The sequence below is a fragment of the Rhinolophus sinicus genome, linkage group LG07 (genome assembly GCF_036562045.2).
Source record: "Rhinolophus sinicus isolate RSC01 linkage group LG07, ASM3656204v1, whole genome shotgun sequence".
NCBI classification, from domain to species: Eukaryota; Metazoa; Chordata; class Mammalia; order Chiroptera; family Rhinolophidae; genus Rhinolophus; species Rhinolophus sinicus.
In genome coordinates, this window is record NC_133757.1 from 71241893 (window position 1) to 71262448 (window position 20556).

The 20556-nt window shown below is 52.7% G+C and overlaps 1 protein-coding gene across 17 annotated transcripts in view; it reads right to left on the bottom strand.

Annotated features, from left to right (window-relative positions):
- Positions 1-20556, bottom strand: part of PTPRS (protein tyrosine phosphatase receptor type S) — a 100479-nt gene that overhangs the window by 30524 nt on the left and 49399 nt on the right. For 8 of the 17 annotated variants that reach the window (XM_074337637.1, XM_074337642.1, XM_074337640.1 and 5 more), the window contains exons 5-8: positions 19050-19238; positions 12997-13107; positions 11171-11182; positions 1952-2221 (exon numbers count right to left, since the gene is read on the bottom strand). In XM_074337637.1, coding sequence (XP_074193738.1) covers positions 1952-2221; positions 11171-11182; positions 12997-13107; positions 19050-19238 — 582 coding nt within the window. Of the gene's footprint in view, positions 1-1951; positions 2222-6210; positions 6339-11170; positions 11183-12996; positions 13108-19049; positions 19239-20556 lie in introns of those variants that run through there. The other 9 variants (XM_074337641.1, XM_074337638.1, XM_074337636.1 and 6 more) reach the window with 2 other exon arrangements.

Consider the following 20556-nt stretch of genomic DNA (forward strand, 5'->3'; position numbering starts at 1 on the left):
CATGCTTATGTACTCCGTTTCCCCAAAAATAAGACCTAGCCAGACAATCAGCTCTAATCCGTCTTTTGGAACAAAAATTAATATAAGACCCAGTCTTTATATTTATAAGACTTGGTCTTATAGTAAAATAAGTAAAATTTAAAATATAGTAAAATAAGACCGGGTCTTATATAATAAATATAATACAAAATAATATAATTTTTGCTCCAAAAGAAGCATTAGAGCTGATTATCTGGCTAGGTCTTATATTCAGGGAAACACGGTATTACTGATGGCTGATATTAGACATTGATATCAGAGTTGAGTGGCTGCAGCAGATGTCCCATAAAGCCAAAAGCATTTACTTTATTAAAAACATATTTGCTATTTGAGAAAAATATTGACTTTTGAAGGAAACATTGGTGGCCTGTGGTCCACAGCTCTCTCTGTGGTTCACTCTGCTCAGCCACGGGCCCCCGTCTGTTCCCACTTCACACGTGCTGTTCCCTATACCTGGCTGACTCCTTCTAAAACCATTCCTTAAGGCCTCACTCACTACTTAGACTAGCGGTACCCAGATCTTATCACCACCTAAGGTTATCTCATTTTCACATTTGTCTGTTCTCCCAACCAACAGGGACCGAGTTTTGTTTCCAGCTGTGTCCCAGCACCTGGATAATTGTGACTTTCTCTCCCGCTTGTCCCAAGATCTCACACCATACAAGCCCCAGCAAGCATTCACCAGGAGGAGTTCAATCCCTCAGCAAAATGACCAACAAACCAGCTGACACTGATACTTTCTATGGCTCTAGGGCAGGGCTTGTTAAAACTTTTCCTGCAAAAGCCCAGACAGTATTTTCAGCTTTGCAGGCTTTTGTTGAGACGACTCAGCTCTGCCCTTGTAGCCAGAAAGCTGTCCTACACAAGGTGTGAACAATGGGAGTGTGCCAATAAAACTTTTTTTTTTTTTTTTTAAAGATTTTATTGGGGAAGGGGAACAGGACTTTATTGGGGAACAGTGTGTACTTCCAGGCCTTTTTCCAAGTCAAGTTGTTGTTCTTTCAATCTTAGTTGTGGAGGGTGCCGTTCAGCTTCAAGTTGTTGTCCCAGTCAAACCGGCAACCTTGAGGTTGAGAGGATGCGCTCCAGCCAACTGAGCCATCTGGGAGCTCAGCGGCAGCTCAGCTCAAGGTGCTGTGTTCAATTTTAGTTGCCGGGGGCGCAGCCCATCATCCCTTGTGGGACTAAAGGAGTTGAACTGGCAACCTTGTGGTTGAGAGCCCCCTGGCCCATGTGGGAATCGAACCGGCAGCCTTCGGAGTTAGGAACATGGAGCTCTAACTGCCTGAGCAACTGGGCTGGCCCCCCAATAAAACTTTTGTACAAAAACAAGTGAAGGGTAGCATTTAGCCCGAGGGCTGTATCTTGCTGGCCCCTGTTCTAAAAGTAGAAAAATATATGAGGGCACCTTCCTCTGAACCTTGCCACAAACTTGAGACATCAGGGGATCTGTGGTCCCTTGTAATCCCCTCCCACCTTGCCCTCCCTATCTCGCTGAGTCTTTGCACAAGCTGTTCCCTTTTCTTAGAACTATTCCCCATCTTCGTTGGCTCATTCCTTTTCAACTTTTAGTCTTTCCCTAACCTAACCTCTCTGGGAGACGAGACCTTTACTCTGGGGGTGTGAACGGTGCTGTGTGGTCCCCATCACAGCCCTAATCAGCCTGTATCATAGCTACCTGGCTATACAGGCACTTCCCACTTTGGGCTGTGAGTTCAGCAGAGTAAGATCATGTCACATTCCTTGGGGCCTGACACAGAATAACTTTTAACCAATAAATATATGTCCACAGAACTGTCCCCTTTACAGCCCAAATGACCGAAGCCAGAACTCAGAATTTTTCCACCTGTACGTACCCTATCACCTACCTGGGGTCTGGGGACCACCCACCTCCCTCATGCCCCCTGCTTACATTTCACTGTGATCTGGGCCACAGCTTCGATGACACCCAGGCTAGACATGGCCACGCATGTGTAGTTGGCAGAGTCCTTGACGTCCGTGAGTTCTAGCACGTTCCGGCCTACGGGCATGTCATCTTCGGGCGTCAGGTCCTCAGCCCCCTGCATCCATTTGACGTATGGCATGGGGGAGCCCACGGCCACACAGGTGATGTTCACGTTGCCACCTGGCATAATCTCGTGGCTCATGGGCAAGATGGAGAATCGAGGAGCCACACGGCGGACTGGGGGAGCGGCAGCGGCAGCCGGGAGGGAGATGAATGGGGTTGGGGGGGGAGACGGAATCCAGAGGAGAAAAGAAAGACAAGCAGGAAGAAGGAAAGAAAGGAAAAAAAAAAAGAAAAAAAAGCGGAAAACAATTTAAATATAAACAGGGCTGTTTTCTTCCCCCCAGTTGAAAACAATTTTTTTTTTATCCAGATGAAAAGAAAACAAAGAAACCAAATTAAAAAACCAAATTCCAACACAAAGAAACCAAAACTTTAAAGGAAGGTACTTCACAAACAATATATAGAGAGATATATCAATATATAATCAGAGACATGAAGCATTATTTCATAGCAACAGGGTTTCAGAGACCAGAGGGGCTGGTCACAGCACAGTTACGAACACAAAAATTTATCAGCTGTTTCTCATCTTTGATGACGGATGTGGCTTCAGGGAGCAGCCCCTCCACCCACTCTCCCAAGTGGGAAGGTTTGGAAGATGTCGGCTGCAAATGGGGGGCTCTGGGAAGGATGGACGGGGAATGGGGAGAACATGGAAAGAGCTGGAACCAGGAGGCAGAGGGGGCCAGGATATTGGCGCCCCACCCTCATCCCCCCTAGTGACTCAGGGGCCCCGCCCACTTCCCCGGGGGCCCTCCAGGAAAAGATGAGAAACTCTAATGAAATTTTTGTGGTTTTGGGGTATAGAAACCCTTCTAAAAGCTTCTGTCGAATCTCACAAGTTTCCATTGATAAATGCAGCTCTCAGAGTCACAAACAGCATGCAAAAGAGATTGGTTGAGAGAGAGAGAGACAGAGAGAGAGAGAGAGAGAGAGAGAAAGAGAGAGGAAGAGAGAGAGAGAGAGAGAGAGGAGGAACAGAGAGCACTAATGCATCAAAGAGGCCTGGATCTCAGGGGCCTTATTGCACACTCATGTGGGCACCAGAGAGAAGAGACAGATGAGCTGAGAGAAAGAGAGGACACAGGGAGAGGGACAGAGAGAGGGAGGGACAGAGACAGAGAAAGGAGGAGGGGGGAGGGGGCCCACTTCAATGCTGCATATTAATTCTAGCGGATGTGACCCAATGTGAGATGTCACATTGTCACATCACAGCCCTGGCAGAATAGAATATAAATATTAATCATAATAATAATAATAAACGGGGATGAACTTGAACGCTGAGAAAACGGGCATGTTCTGTGCATTTCTTAGCAGGAAAGCAGATGCAGCCTTCTGTCCCCATCTCACAGACCATGAAGGCAGCAGGACACATTTCGGGGGCTCCATTTTCGGAAGTTGGATGGGTTTCGGGGATGGGCGGGAAAGGGGGTGGACACTCACGGGCACCTGAACTTCCGGGGCTGCCCCCTAGGCAGAGGAAAGGACTGGGGTTAGCCTAGCAAAGCCTTCTAGTCAGAAGGAGCCTGTCCCCAGGTAAGATCTGAGGACTTCGGGAGCCACGTGACTGCCTCCCCAGCTTTGGGCGGGTGAAGGGGTCTTGTCTCCAACTGAAGAGAGGACAGATTGGAGGCTCAACAGGCAAAACAGGGTCACAAATGACTTTCAGCATCCCAACCTGCCTCTTATTTTCACATGGTATTGGGGGTACAGTTGCACCCCTAAAGAGGGTGTTTGTAAGGGGTGTGACCTGCCCTACAGAGGAGGGGGCTCCAGGGAATAAAGGGAAGCAGCCTGGTTTCTTCTTTCAGCCTGCGTTTCCAGCTGGAGACTCCAAACCCTGCTCCCTGAATCCCAGATGGAGGCAACGAAAAGGGGGGAGCCCTGTGGGGGCAGGGAGGAGGGCCATGAAGCTGGCAGCTCTTCGGAAAAGGAAACCCCACGAAAAGTCCAGAGTCACGTTGGAGACAGGATGGAGGAAGTGGAAGGAGACGCTGGAGGGGAGGAGTGGGGGGACAGGGAGGGGAGACGGAGGGGCCATGCAGACAGACTGGGGGTGAGGGGCAGGGCACTGAGATGGGGGTAGCTTTCTGGCAGGTCTGGGTGGAGGGTGGGGGGAGTCGGGGGAAGAGAATGGGGTCCGGCCAGCCAGCGGACGTGGTCCAGGCCAGCCGCCGGCATCCACAGCGAGGCACGAGTGGGATGCCCGCTGCGTTGTCATGGAAACGGAACACGATGGGGGATGAGCGTGGGGCAGCTAATTAATCAAGGACAGAAAACGGCATCGACATCCAAAACAAAACCAGGAGAAACAAATGAAGAAACAAAGCGGAAAAAAAGAAAAATCCTAAACACCAACCAAACAAAAAACCCTTCCAAACAAAACACCCAAAAGCGAGAAGAAAAAAACATGGAATGGGTGTGGGGCTGAAAATCGGGGTCTGAAAGGAGGAGGGCTGTGGTTTCCCCTGGGAGGTGCCCCCCACCCCTGGCAGAACACAGGGTCTGGCCCCCCTACCCAGCCACCCAAGAGCCTCGGTGGCCATAGAGGTGACATCCTTGGAGAAAGAATCTTCGAGGCAAACCAACCCGGCCCCACTGGAACCCTTCTCTCTGTAAAGCCCCTCTCAGCCCGCTTCTCAGGGACACCCTGCCTGTCATTTAGGGCTGAACAGAGGACCAGTCACTAATCGCACAAGGCCAACTCCTCCAGGCCTCAGAAAACCTCTCCAGGCAGAGATGGGGGCACTGATGTGGCTGAATGAGCTCTGTGGCCTTGGGAAGGTCCCTCATCCTTCTGGAGCCTCAGTCTCCTCATCTGTGAAATGGAGGCAATCAGTGACATGCTGAGGCCATTAAGCTGCCTGGGATAGTAGTGCCCCACGCTCAGCCTGGGCTTGGGGCCGGTGACGTTCCCTTTTAGATTTCCAGGTGCTCTACCTTAAGGGAGTTTGGGGATGAATGACAAGTTTAAAAAAATTTTGAAAAAGGAAATAGTAAAACTTCCTTTTGAATCCCCATCTTGCTTTATCCCTCCCAATTTTGAGACACAAATGTTCTTACGCCTGTTTTGTGGACAAGAGGTGACAGGGCTAGTTGGAAGACATAAAGGAAGGAAGTGGTGGGACCCAGAGACAAAAGCCACGCATGCCTGGTCTCTGCCTCTCAGATAAAATGAGCCCGCTCTTCTCTCACCACAGTAAGAAGCAAGAATCATAGCCAGGTGTCCCTTCTTGGCATCTGGCTCTTTCCAAACTTGTGTGTCCTTATCCTGTAGGACACCTGGAGGGCAAAAGTACCCATCACCTATATACTCCTATCAACTGAACAGTGCCCAGGGACTAGTTGTGCAATAACCGGCAGCTATCATAATAAATACCCAGAAGCCTTCAGTAAAAGGCTTATACTGAATGAGATTGTTGGGACATCTAAAGGAGTAAGAGCTAGCTTTAAGATTTAAAGGTTAAATGTGAACCCAATTTATCCCTCTGTAAGGTTCACCATCTCGTCCAAAAGACCCTGTTCACATCTGATCTTAAAATATCTCCCCTTAGGAAGTATCACAGTTTGGAAGGTAACTTTTTTCCGAAGTAGAGACAAGGCATATATCTTGAATATGTAAAAGACTTGCTGTGCAGGGTTTTTAACTATAAGTCAGTTAAATGTGGGAGGGCATTTATCAACAACAGTAATTTTAGTGCTTATAATTCCCAACATGGCCGGCAGCCATCAGTTAAATGGATCTGCCAATAGCTATAAAAGCTGACACCTAAGACACTTTGCCCACTTGCTTTCGCACCCACCCTCTTCATTTCGAAGGGTGTGCTGTAGGAAGAGGGCTGGTTTGCCGCGAGTTTGGAGAGGATTGTGCCCATTGGCACTAGGTGACTCAGAACCCCCTTGGGGGTCTCAGAAGACTTCAGAGCATCCTCCCAGCTGGCAAGGGCGGGTGGCTGACGCTGTGTTCTGCCCAGTTTGGTGCTGACACCCACCCACATCATCTTTCCACCCCCGGCTGCAAGCTTGAGGTGCGGGTTAGAAAGTAAGGTGGGCGCGGAGCCCACGGGACGAGCGGCCCCGCGGGATCCCCGCCCCCAATTACCGACCTGAATGGAGGTTCCAGGTGGGTTATAAGGGGACCACACCAGCCTTGGTCCTCAGCACGCTCCAGCTGGCTCTCGTTTCCAGCTCTTCTCGTCACCGAGTAGCCGGGGGTCCCAGCGGGGGGGACCCGCGTGGGTGAGGGGGTCAGGAAGGTGGGCGGTGGGGGGTGGCGGGTTTGGGAGGGGGGTGGGTCGCTTCAAACCCCGATTCACATGGAAAAACAACTCAAAAACCGTCAAAGCAACCGGGAGACGACCCCTCCCCCAGGCAGGAAGAGGCAGAAACTCAAAAACCAAAAAGGGGGGGGTTCAAGGGAGAAGGGGAGGGGAGGGGGGAGGGGGGAGGGGGAAACTCAAAAGTGAGGTGATCTGGTTGAAGCACTAGGTAGGGAACTCGACAGTGTCAGACATCTCAACTATTCAGCAAGCCGCAGCTCCGAAGGGGTGGGGGGCTCTGCTGGGCATTTTGGGGTGAGAGAAGCTACTGGACGCTCCTCTGGACTCCAAAATGAGGATGAGGGTGGGGAGGGCAGGGGAATATGCCAGGAAGTTCTGCAGCCTCCAAGGTTTTAAGCTTAGATTACACCTGTCTGGGGAAGGGAGGGGGTCTGAGGCCTAATTTCAAAGCCCCTCCATTGAATCCCAGCCTGTGGCCCAGGGAGGGTGGGTACCGCCCCCTCCCAATGGCCTGTCTTGTGCATCTTCCTCCCCCCTGCCTCCCTCTCCCACCACCAGCTCCCTCCTCCATTGCCATCCTGAGAGCATGCAAGGCCTGGAGGGACCTGGTTGGACCCCTGGCCCACGGGCTGACCAGCGTCCTTGGCAAGTTGGCATTTTGAGCTGGACATTTTGCTGCACTATAGATATTTTTATTGTTGTCGCTGTTGTTTTGGTACTCTCTCCCCAGTTTTTATCTATTTACTTGTTTTTGGTTCTAGCAGAAAATGGGATGACATCTTGCCAATCAACTGATCCCCTTGTCCCCCTCGCTGCAGCCACCAGAGACGCAGGGCTTTCCAAATGACAAGGTGTAATCTAATGTTCCCCTCACCCCGCCCCCCCCCAAAACAGAGGAAACAGCAATGCAAAGGGTGTGAGGCAGGCAGCAGGCGAGAAGTGTCTAGAGCTCAGTGTTCCTGCAGAAAGCCCCCTTCCCTACCACCTTCCATGCCCAAATGGAGGAAAGCCTGCCTCCCCACCCTGGAGCCCCCTCTCCCCTTGGGATGAGGGTAGGATGAGGAGAAGGGCTGGGTCCTGATCTGCTATCAGGGTCAAGTCAGGGTCTCGGGGGGTGGCATGGCTAGGTATCCTCAGCAGGATCTGGGGAGCTCGCCCACACAACCTAGTGGAAATCTTTCTGGAGATATGGGAGGTGACGGGGGTTCCAGGCCCAGTATCCGCATCTACTGTTTTGGGGGGCCAGGAGGTAAGGGGAGCCTCTAGAAGTCATATCCACCAATTATACGGCTTGGGTGCCAGAAATTTAATTTTAAAAACAATTCGTTCCATAAAATTCCATGCTACGGATTGATCTTAAAATGCCTGGGAATGGATTGCAGATAAAGGGTTCTGAAGAACACATGGAAATTGGGGCATTCTACACTTCCCATTGGCAACGTGCATTGAGTCCTGGTTTCTTAGCTCAGCATTCGAGACTGGGTGTTAAATCACCTGAGCGCCACATGGCCTCCTTTAAAAACCTGATGAAGTCCCTTGAAGGTGGAAAGTTCTTCCCCATGTCTCCAGCTTGCTCTGAGCTCTCCCTGCACATCCCCGGGACACACGGGGGGTGACACACCATTTAACTGGGTCCTGTGTGTCGTGGTTCAATAATGCTATGTTGCTGGACGAAGTGGTGAAAACACCATCTTTAGCCGCTAACTCACACCTTTAAGGCTTAGTTTTAAAGAGGCAAAAAAAGAACATTAACAGCCAGAGAGCATGAAATCTGATCATCTTCCCACCTTGTCAAAAGCCTGTGCTACATCTTCCCCAGGGGAGTTCTGGGAGTGGAGCTGCCCGCTGCATTAAAAAATGGGCTTGGTTTTGACTTTGGCCCTTTGGATCGCAAAGATAAATTTCAGGAAGAGAAGGGTATGTCTGAATATTCTGTCCCCTAAACAACCCAGGTCAGCAAAGCTGGAGATTGTGAATTGAAGAAGAGTTAGGTTAGGGGTAGACATTTCTTGTAATTAACTCCCAGGACTGGCTGCTCTGGCAACAATGTAAATGCTTGCTTGTAGCTTTCAGGGCAGAAAGTGCCAGGTGGCTCCTGTCTTCCCCTGAGCTGGTACTTAATCTGCAAGGGTAGCCTAGCACTCAACCTGGGACTCTTTTTGCCCCCTTCTGACACTGTGGCCACAGAACTTCCTGGGGGGAGTGACAGGGCATAAGATGGGAGCCATGGCTCTGGGGAAGCCACTAATCTCATGGGAATGGGTTTGGAGACAGGAGAAAATGAGATCATGGGATGGGCTCAGAAAAGCACTAGCAAAAAATGAGACCTGAGCAAATGAATTAGCATCTGCCCTTCGATTCTTTTCAAAGCAGTTTCCCATAAGCCATATTATTCAAACCATGGATCTGTGAAGTACATAACAGGGAAACTGAGGTCTCCAAAGAAGGGAAGGGACTTTTCCAGCTCAACTGCTTGAACTCTTTACTTCCCTGTTCTACAACAATCCCACTAGCAATTTCTTTTGTGCCATGCACTACACAGGGCACTTGAGGAGCATTAAGTAGTTAGCGTGATGGAATCTTCCCAACTACTCTGTGAGCGAGGCCTATTATTAATGATCCTTATTGTGCAGAGGAGGAAATGGGGACTCCAAGCATTCAGGTGACTAGCCCAAGCCCATACAGCCAAGGAGTGGCAGAGGCAGGGTTTGAATCCTGATCTGCCAGAACTCAGTCTGTGCTCTCACCACTCGGGGACACTGCCCCCAAAGTCCAAGTGGTCTTCAGACATCCTCAGCCACCCCTCAGTTCCAATTCACTTGGTGGAGGTGGTGGGTGACCCCTCTCTCCTCCATCTTTTGGGAATTCCCTGAGGGTCAGCCTGGCAGCTCTCACACTGGATTAAAAAAGAGGAGAAATACATCCCCTCTTATTCATCTAAAGTCCTCTTGCCAGCTTAGCCCTGGACTTAATAATTGGGAGTTTAGAGAAGGCAGGTAAGGGGGGAAAAGGTGATCCCAAACAGGCCAGCCTTGGCCCTCAATTATCATCTATGTTTAGTAGCAGCTGGGGGCTGGGAGCTAGAACTCTAAGTGGATTTCACTGGGGACTGGTTTGGGGGTTGGAATATGATACCCAAGGGCTTACTTTTACTCAGGGAGAGAAAAGGCAGTGGGAGCATGCATCTCCGAAGGTTTGCAAGAGTGAGAGAGACACACAGAGAGAAAGAGAGCTGAAAGACAGAGGCAGAGGGAGAGTCGGGGAGGCAGAGAGAGAGGGCGAGAGGCTGTGTTCAAAGTTCCCCTGGTTTTTTTCCAGAATTCCACAGTTCTGATGCTCAGGTACTCAGAAAGTGACCATGCTGTATTTCTGGATACCTGTGACTGGACCCAGAGTCTGTGAGGGGGTGGGGGAAGCAGCCAATGCTGCCTGGGAGGCTAAGGCATAGCACTAAAGGGCAGAATAACTGGCTAAGTATTTCTCCCAAAGTCTGTCATGCTACATTTTCTGGTGGGAGGGGTTCCATATTTGTTCTCAGCCAGGACCCAAGAAGTCATCACACCAGCTGCCATTTTGAGCACTGCCTATGTGCCAAGCATGCATCATTTTGGGAGGATGGTCCAGTTTAAGGTGGCCACTTCCCACATTTGGATGTGTCACTATATTGAACAAGAACTCAAAATGCAGATTGGCCATTCAGCTGTGCTTCAAATGCCTGTTGTATGGGTTGTTTGGGAGGGTGGGAGGTGGTCTCATGCTGAGGTAGAGGATGGGAACGTGCTTGCTTATGTCCCCTTCCAACATGGCCGCCTAGTGGGGCTGAGGCACCAGATCTGGGTAAAGTAGGGCTGGCCAGTGAGGTCAGGCAAATTGGGCTGCTCTCCCCACACACCCTACACAGGCTCTGACCTCCCACCACCTGTCTATGACCCCTCCCTTGAGCCCTTGAGCCCAGGCGGTCACTTTCTGCCCCAGCATCCCAGCTGTGGGACCCCTTCCGCCCTCCCAGATGGTAGTTGGGACAGGAACACTGGCTTTTAAATCACAATGCGTCTGGAGAACAACCACAAAACAGCTCAGCCCAAGAAACCAAAACCAAACAGCACGGGAACACGGAGACAGAACCAAAAACAAAACGCTTTGAGGGAAGAGGGGGCTGGGTGAAGGGGATGGGAGGGGGAAAAAAAAACGAACTGATCGGTTTTTTCCCCCCAAAACGAAACAAAACCAAAACAACAAACAAAAAAAACCTCATAAATAAAAGGAAGAAAGAAAGAAAAACGAAGAAAACCAAAGGAGAAAAACAGAACAGAAGACAAGAAACACTCCAACAGAAGGCGTTGGGAATTCACCAAACCGAACCGACGAGTGGCATGCAGAGAAATTTTTACATTCTCCCAGCATGCATCAGGCCCAAGTTACCATGACGACGAGGAGTGCAAAAAACTTAGCAACAACATTACCAACGGATGCATAGAGGCGACCACAATGCAAGCATCGCATGTGTGCGGCCGGCCCTAGGCCGGGCTGGGCGCGGCTGAGATTTTCGTGTCTTTCTGGGTTTTTGCTCTCGCTTGGCGGTTTTTTTTTTGTTTTGTTTTGTGCGCTCTGCGCTTATTTTTCATATTCCATTATTTTAAAAATTTTTAGTTCATTTTTCTATTATTTTCCATGTGCGTGTCTGTGTGTCCGTGTGCGTATCTGTGTGTGTTTCGTGTGTGTGCATGTCACTTTCAGAATGTAAAAATGTGGGTAAAGAAAGTAAAAAAGAAAAAAACACACCAACCTTCTCGAAGCTCTGAGGGATGTAAAGGGGGTTTGATGCAGAACACAATGACATGGGGAGAAGAGAAAAAATAGGGGAGATACAGAGAGTAAAAAGAGGACTTCCCAAGGCTAAAAGCTGCAATAGTTTGTTTTTTTTCTTTAAATAAAAAAAAATTAAAATTAAAAAATAAAAAAGAACAGCAACGACCTTTTTTCTTTCCTCTGCTCCTTCCTCGACAAACCAGATCTACATTTGGCTTCCACGATTTTTTTTTTTTTCATTCAATTTTGGAGTGTCTGAGACCCAGGCAAAGATTGGGAGGCTGGACCCCCAAAAGGAAGCTCATGCCAGGGACCCCACCTCCGGGTGGCTGAGGACACAGAGGCCCCCCCCTCCCTTGATGGACCCTTGCTAGAAGTCCCACCCCCACCCTGCCCCATGCCTGCTGTCCACACTCTCCTTGAGCTCTGCCAGACTTACACACCCCCATCCCAAGTGTTTGCAGAGAAATGAGCAGGCTAGACGAAGACCAGTCATTTGGAGTCATGGACGCACTATAACTCACCAGAGGTGCCGTGGCAGCGGATCAGATGTGTGCCCCCTACCCGCCCACCCTCCGAGTCCCCATCCCCTCCCTCAAGCAGCCTCCTTCTCAGAGACAAGATGCAAACCCAAGGTGCAGAATCAAGGAGCCGCTCTGGGCCAGGGGCGCTGTGCTTGTTGGGGCCATGGGTGAGGGAGGAGTCGCCCAGCCTCCCAGGCGGAGAATGGCAGGGGCCTGGTGGATTGAATGGGGAAAACGGGGGCGTGGAGGAGGGGTGTGACGGAATCTGGTATACACAGCCAATCGGGACAGCCCTGGGGTTTGAATGGGGCCCCATTTCCTGGCAGGCAGAAGCTGTTTCTACCATGAATCTGATCAGAAACACCCATCAGGAGGTGGGAGGTGGAGGAGCGGAAATGGTGGAAAAGGAGGCAGATTAAAATTTCTGAAAGGACCCAAGAGAATTGACATAGGGATAAGGGGGGTCGGTGGAGGCGTCTGGGGGCAGGGAAGCCCCCCCAGGGCCTTTGAGGGGACACCAAGGGACCCAGAAGGAAGTGTGTATAGACGCTTACCAGGGCTTCCTCAGGTGGGGTGGGGGTGCTGGGGCAAGGACCCCGTGCCTCTAGGTGGACCAGCCTGACAGTGCCAGGCCCCAGGGCACATGTGCCTGCTGTGGCCCCAGTCTTGCTGAGGCGTACACTAGTCCCTTCTGAGGGACTAGGAGAGAGAGCGCTGGGCTCTGGGACAGCTGAGGGTGCAGGGGCTGGCGGTGGGGGGCAGCCTCAAAGACCCCTCCCCAACTTTCAGATGGAGGGTGCTGGAGGAGGGGACGGTGAGGCGGGAGCTACGAGGCCACGGAGTTTGAAAAAGCAAAGCGAGCACATGACAAAGGGAGGCACGCACGACACACCACAGAAGAAGCTGACTCGGGTGGGTGGGCGGGGTGGGGCAGAGGCCTGCAGGCTCCCCCGGCCCTATAGGCTCAAGACTGACCCCCCCCCTCGACACCCTGCCCCGTTCCCTCCTGCCTCCCCCACCCCAGTCCTGCAGTCATCTGGGAGTCCATCACAAGGCACAGGGGTGGGAGTGGGGGGTTAAGCTGTCCCCATTTTACAGGCAAGGAAACTGAGGTCCAGAGAGGGACACCGCTTGGCCCAAGGTCCTGCCTTGACCGGGCTGGGGGCCCTCCTGCTTGGGTCTGCAGGGGACAGGGGAGCCCGGAGGCTGTGAGCCCGAGGAGGGAGGGGGACAGGATGTGGTGGGTCCCTGCCTTCGACCTGGACGCGGCGTTCCCTACCTCGCACGTAGAGGTTGGCAGGTGAGGAGTAGCGCACGCCAGCGCTGTTGGTGGCCACACACTCGTATTTGCCCTGGTCGGTCTCCTCGCTGCTCTCAATCTGTAGCGCCCCTGTGGGGAGAGGGGAGAACACTTGGCCCATCAGGGGAGGCCCGGGAGTGGGCTGGGATGGCCAGAGGCAGACGAAAGAGTTGAGTTAGCTTAGAAGTCCCAGCTGGGCCAGGGCCTCCCTGGCTTGCCTCCCCCCACCCTGAGTCTAGCCCCATATTACCCCCATTCTCCCCACATCCTCCACTGTCACTGGAAAAGCAGCTGGTCACGGGGCTGGGGCTTCCTATACGACTGCCAAGTTGACCTACGAGCTGGGGGACTGTGTGCCACAATAGTGTGTTTGCAAAAGCCCCGAGCAATGCTCTCCAGGCAAAGCGGGAGGAATGGGTTGACATTCACAGCCCGAAATGGTCACTGCAGAGACCCTAGGACCGAGGGGGCCACCATAAGTGAAGCGCACATTCAAGGAACTGGCGGGTGGTGCCTTGCTGGTTTCACCCAGTGCCCATGTGTAAATGGACAGGGGTCAGGGTTCCTCAAGGGTGTTTGGAATCACAGGCCCCCAAGCCCACAGTGCCCGCAAGCGATCGGACACAGGGTCATAATTCTTTCTTCAAGGGTGTTTGAAATCCCAGGACTGGGTTAACCCCGACGATAGTTCAAAGTGAAGGATGTGGAGACTGATATATGTAAAGTTATGTTTGAAATCACAAGCCTGGATCAAAGCCTCTGTACCTGCAACTAACTGAAGAGGGATCTGAATGTCCCCAGGAATTTAAAGCCACCGAAGTCTCTCAGAATTCACCAGCCCATTTTAAAACTGCAGCCCTGGACGCAGGATCCTGGTGCTCATGAAATAACTGAATAAACTTCTTCAAGTGGGTTCGCAATTACAGTTCTAGACTCAAGTCTCCAGGTTAATGGGAGAACTGTCAAGTGTCTGAAACCAGAGGTCGGAAGAAGAACCTCGAACACCCGCAAATAAAGCTGAGGTGAAAATGCCTCCAGTGAGTTTGAAATCACAAGCCTGGATCAAATCATTTGTTGGTCATGCGGGAATAAACATCTAAGAAGAGGCCAGTTTTCTCAAGCACATTTAAAATTCGTAGGCCCAAGTCACAGATCTTGATGCCCGTAAGTAAATAAAAATAGGGCTGATTTCCCCTCAGTATGTTTGAAATCACAGACCCAGAACTCACTCCACTTCCCATGGACACATAAAAATGAACGAAACGTCTTGAGAATATTTGAAAGCACGGGCCTCGATCAAGCACTACAGTACACCCGTGAGTAAATGGAAATGAGACCAAGGTTTCCCCAAGGATACCTGAACCCCCAAGTCTGGAACGAATCTCCATTTTCACAAGTGAAGGTGAGCGAACACCTTTAAGTGTTTGAGATCATGGGCCTCGATAAAATAATTCAGTGCCCGTGAATAACTAAAAATGAGGCAAAGATTCCACAAGTATGTCACTCATTTTCATAAGTAAATAAAACTGAGCAAACATCTGTGAGTATGTTTGAATCACAGGCCTGAACCCAAGTGCTGGCTGACCTGTAAATGAAGATGAGTGAATAGCTCCGAGTGGGTTAGAATCACAGGCTTTGATCCGAGTCCCTGGCACCAGGAGTCCAAAAGCCCAGTCCAAGCTCCCAAGCAGACCCCACCTCCTAGCTTTGTTTGTGGTTGTCCCTTGAGAGCGACATGGGACACTTCACTTGGGAGGTTCTCTCTGGGGGTTGCAGATGAGGGTTCTGCCCCCAAATAACATCCCTACTTCCCCCCAACCCCCGACCTCAAGTCCCTTGGGAAGCAGGCAGGCAGGTATTACTATGGAGGCCCAGAGAGGGCAGGGAGGCTGTAGGTCACACAGCATTTCGTGGCAACACCAGGATTAGACAGGGACTCTTTCTTAGGGCTCCCATCCAGGCCTATTCTAATCTATTCTCTGGGGCAGGAATAGGGGGCCAAAGTCAGACTTGGCCTTTGAGACCGCCTGTCTCCCTGCGCCCTCAGGCTGGACCCCTCCCAGATCGAAGCTTTGGAGCCAGAAGGCCCCTTCTGCACGCTCATTTTACAGATGGGAAAACCAAGGCTGCAGACGGACGAGGGCTATGTCAGAGAATTGGTCAGAAACCTGGCCCCCAGCACTCTGGGTGGGCATGGGAAGTGCCACCCCTTCCTGAGGAGGGGCAGCGCCCTTCCTGCTGCAAGGTAGACTGAGGTGCCACCATGGCTGCACTTGGCCCCCAGCCACAGACAGCGACATAGACAGAGATTGGACGGACACTGGGCAGGGTGGCGAGGAGGAGACAGGTGGAGGGGGGCCTGGGGGCAGCCCCCATGGAGCCTGGGGGGACTGGGGGACAGCAAGTGTGAGTGGGTGGGTGAGGAAAGAGCCTCTTACCTCGGATCGGAGTGCTTTCTGTAAGGGAAGCAGAGAGAGTAAGGTGAATGACAGAAGGCAGTCCTGAGGGGCCGGGGGGCCCCAGGGAGGCCAGGCTGGGCCACCAGCCAGACCTGTCCGCTCTGCCTCCGCTGGGGCTGAGCCAGCCTGGGCCCACGGAGCCTGCAGGCGTTGCCGAGGAAGAGGCGAAGCGGTAAGGCTCCTAGGAGCAGGGTGGGTTTGAGGGCGTGCCCATCAGGAGTGCTTCCGGAAGAAGCAGGAATCTCCTGGGGCAGGAGGGGCGTCACTATGCCCCGGGGAGGTCTATGGCCTGGCCCTGTTGGCTGCCTTCCTTCTGGGCCAAGGGAGGGAGGTCCATGACCTCCCTTCCTTCTTTCCTTCTTGGGAGGGACAGGGAGCGATGGGGGGGGTCTCAGGAATCTTGTTAGAGACAGTGGGAGAGGGGGTTAGTGTCCCAGGGCCGGGCATTAATAAAGCAAAGGGAAGGTGTTACAGACACGCCAAGTAGGAGGGACAGGGAAGGGCAGTGAAAGGGGATTGAGGGCAGAGGGAGGGCCCTGCAGCCACCTTCACTTCCAAAAGGAAAAGAGGAAAAGGTTATCTGTGTATACACCTGGGCCCTGGGGGCAGGAAAAGGAGGTCCCAGACTAGAGTCACACCCTCAGCTCATTGTCCCTGGGAAGATCTGGACACCTCCTCGTTGCAGATGACAGCTGATAGCCCCACCGAGGACAGGAGACCGCAAGGCCAGGGCAGAGAAGCTGTCGAGGGTGAAAAAAACAGAGCTCCTTGGCATGGCCCAAGCGCATTCTACAGATGGGTGAACTGAGGCCCAGAAGGAGCCAGGAACTGTCATACCATGAGTAAGAGGCAGGGGAGAGCCCTGAACCTAGCTCTCCAGCCTCCCAGGCTGGGGACTCTGGCTTGAACTTTCTGGGGCCCCCATAATACGATGATCTCTTACAAAATCCTCAACCCGAGGAGGCTACTTTACACAGGGGGAAATGGGATTTTCCTAAGGTTGTAATGTGGACAACAAGAATCCAGGGCAGTGGGAATCTAGGTTGGCCCCCGCGTTGGGCTGTTTCACTACGTGTGGATTATGATGATAAAAACTGAAAGCTAGAGAACAGGACTTCTTCCCAAGATGGTCAAATGGCCCATGGCCACCATGTCGAGGAAAGGAGGTACCCCAAAGAAGATGGGGAGGAACAATCACGGGTCAGTATTCTCACCTTAGTTAAGAATTAGCCCAGCAGTTGGTTTCAGGGGATTCAGGCTGGATGCTTGGAAAAGATTAGTGCCCAGCATCGGCCTAGCTAGAAAACTTCTCTCTCATCTCTGCTCCCAAACTTCTGTAATTTCATTATTTTCCAGCAGAAAAATAATGCCCAGAATGGGGCAGGTGGACTGTTCTGTGCAAAGCTCCACGAACCTCAGGACGCCCGATTTCTCCTCAGCCCCCGTTCTGGGGTCCGCCCGGCCCCACTGAATTTATCTTTTTTCCTCTTTTCCTTTTGGGCTCCTCTCTCTGCAGCCCCTTGGTGCCTGGCTAGAGAGGGCTGGGTGGCTGGTGGGGGAGGTACTGGTAGGGAGGGCTGGGTTAGTAAACATGCCACGTGGAGTGGGTCACAGTTACTGTCACGGTGGCTGTTAGTCCGAGGGGAGGGGACGGGGGACAAAGGGGGAACGTTAGTTGTTGACGCAGTGAAGAAATGAGACTTACCAAAGGTTTCTGAACGTTTACAACAGAGGGACAAGAAAAAGAGAACAGGATCATTAACGGTGGTTATACAGAAGCCTGTATCCTCATTGGGGTGGGGCAGGGAGGAGAAGTCAGAATAATGCTGAGATTTATTATGTTTTACTAAAGCAGCGTATGTTCACTGAGCACATACTACGTGCCAGGCATTCTGTTGTGGGCCCCTCACAATAACGCCAGAGAGCAGGCACGTTTTGTAAGGATGCTGAGACTCAGAGAGGACCTGCTTTCGGACACAGCTGACATCTGACCCAGGCCATCAGGCCCTGAGGTCCGTGCTCTTAATCATTTCATTACATTCAGGTGACAATGGCAGAAGCCAGCAGGGAAGCAACTGGATACCCAAGGTTGCCATCATTCTCCAAAGCTGCAAATCTCCTCAGACAGGTTGGAAAGGGTCAGGCTATCTCTGCCCCTAGAGCAGAAATTCCAGACTTAATGTCTGCCCTTTTTCAGGGCTTGGGTCTTCTTCCCTGGGGAGGGGAGCAGAAAGTAGAGGACAGGCAGACAGGCTCCTCGGAGGACGAGGATGGGCAGTGAGTAAGGGCGGCCTTCAGGCATGGGTGGCTCCAGGGGAGGGGTCTTCAGAGGAGGGGGAGAGGGAAAGCAAAAAGAGGTGCACCTCAACGTGTGTACTCACAATGTGAGTGCACGTGGGCACCTTCCCACCACACGTGCACACACGAGGATCAGGGGGTGTGGCCTGAGACACGCACGCTGGGGAGTCACCCTGTGTGCATGCGCACAGGAGGGAAGGTAACACGGGTACACGTGTAGCCGAGATGAGCTCGGACAAGCTCTGCTCTAGGAGGGACAAGGCGAAGCCGTGCCAATAGCATGGCCTGTGTGTGCCCACAGGTCAGGCCAGCACACGGAGCCCACATACACACACACACACACACACACACACACACACACGTGGACATACTGTGAGGCAGGGGGACAACTGACACAACACACACACACACACACAGACCCCCAGACACATGGAATCACAGAGAGGGCATGGCTGAGACACCACTGTGGAACCAACCGCCCATCCTCGAGGTGGCCAAGGCCTCATGCTCTGTCCCAAGGCCCCCTAGCCCACCCGGAGCCAAAACAAACAGGCTGGGCTGCCTATCTGTGACCCATCACAGACAAATATCTAACATCTGCCTGTCTTTGCCCCATTATATCCTTACAGCTTCAGTCTTGGAGACACTCTCTCCTTGCAGCTCTCTATGGCTCCCCATACCTTACGTATCTATGGCCCACTATCTCCTCTGGAGACGCACACTACTTTAGCATAGAAGATACTCTCCCTATGCCACCTTCTATAGCTCCCTATTACTTTGATTTTCTGTGCCTCATTATATACCTAGTGGTTAGGCATTGAAGATGGCTTTCCCTCACCACCCTCTGTGGCTCCCCATTAGCTCTGTCTGTCTGTCCCCGTGTGTCCCCACTGCTGGGGCACTGCAGCTAGCCACCATCCTCTGTGGCTTTCTATCACCTGCAACTATCTGTGCCTCATTAGAACCCCATGGCTGGGTATCGGAAACACTCTGCCCTGGGGGCCTCCATTGCTCCCCATCATTGTGCATAACTGGGCCCATTGTATCCCCACTTAGGCACCGATGAACTCTCCTACCATCCGCCATAGCTCCCCATTATACCTGCCAGTCTACGCCCCATTAGAACCACACTGGCTCAGCTCACCAACGGCCTCCACGGCTACACACCATCTCTGCCTTTCTGTCCCCATTAGTTCCCAGAGCTTGGACCCCGGAGACGCTGCCCTCCCCGTTGCCCTCTCTGGCTACCACATCCTACCGGCCACCTGTGCTCACCTGATCGCAGCTGCTTGATGCGCCCGTTGCTGGCACTGGGGTCCACGGGTAGGAAGTCCTTGAACCAGGTGATCTCGGGGTCAGGGTTGCCGCTGGCAGCACACAGCATCGTTGCCGTCCGCGTCCGCTCTACCACCTTCAGCTGGGGGCCCATGTCGATATTGGGGAAACCAGGGGGAAGCTGGTCCTCTGAGGGCAGAGACAGGAAAAACAGGGCAGAGGCCCGGTTATCACATGACCACCCCTCCCGGGTGGGGCTCGGGGACTGGTTGGCCCAGGGTCCAGCCACTGCCTGGCCAGGTGACATCCCACAGCCTGTTTCCTCCCATCTGTGAGTAGGAGCCATCTCAGGTGAAACAGCTGCTGGAAGGACATCCGGCTGGTCCAGGGCTTTTCACCTGGTGTGATTTCGCCCCCCGGGGAACACTTGGTGATGTCTGGGGATATTTTGATTGTCACAACTGGGGTGGGGGCCAGGGATGCTGCTCAACCCCCCACAGTGCCCAGGACGGCCCCCCACAGAGAACAATCTGGCCCCAACGTCAGCAGTGACAAGGCTGCACAACCCTAGGGTTACTCACAGCAGCCAGAGGGAGTTTTTCAAAACGTAAATGAGACCACATGAGGCCCCTGCTGCACCCCCTTCAGGTCCCCACCACCCTCCAGAGGAACCCAGCTCCTCGCCCGGCCGCCCCACCTCATGCCACCCTCGCGCTCTCCGTGCAGCCACACAGGCCTCCTTGTTCCTCAAAGTCATCAAGCTCCCGCCGGCGTCACCCCTCGGCAGCCAACTACTCATCCACGTGGCCTCGGGCCAGCTCACACCCCCAAGTCACAAATCCTCTGCAACTCCAGAATGTCTGAGTATCATGCTCCATTTACCATGACGTATGTGTGTGTCGCTGCTGTGTCCTGCCACCCAATGCAAGGCCTGGCACACAGTGGGCGCTTAATAAATGAGTGAATGACTCAGTTTCTGTTGCTGTCAACCCAGGAGAGGCACCGTGCCCCGAAGCCTCCATCTCTCCATTCAATGGCCAAGGTCTCGCTTCCCTCGATGGTAAAGGGGGTGGGGGGACACAAGGAGACAATGCCCCTCTCCTTGAGAACCTTGGTCCCCAAGTTCTAGTGACAGGCAAGCCTGGGTTGGGGTTGGGGTGATGAGTGAGCCAGCTAACTGACCAGTGACCTTCAACTGCGTGCTCTGCAAATTGCACCATGCGCTCCGTGGCCTAATTTAGTTGGAGTCGACAGCAGGGAAGGGGAGGCAGCTTGGGGCCCCCTTAGCAGGTCCCACCCACTCCTGCGCTTCACTCTCTCTCTCTAGCACCTGGACTTCAGGTTCCTTTTGCTCTGACCCCTAACACCCCCAGCTCTGGTCTGGCCTGTCACCCACAATGCACAAAGGATTTGCCTGGGCCTGAGGCCAGGGGCAGCCTCCTCAGTGCAAATTAAAATAGCCACTAGCCTCTATGCTGGGTTGGAATGTGTCCCCTCTCCCCAAATT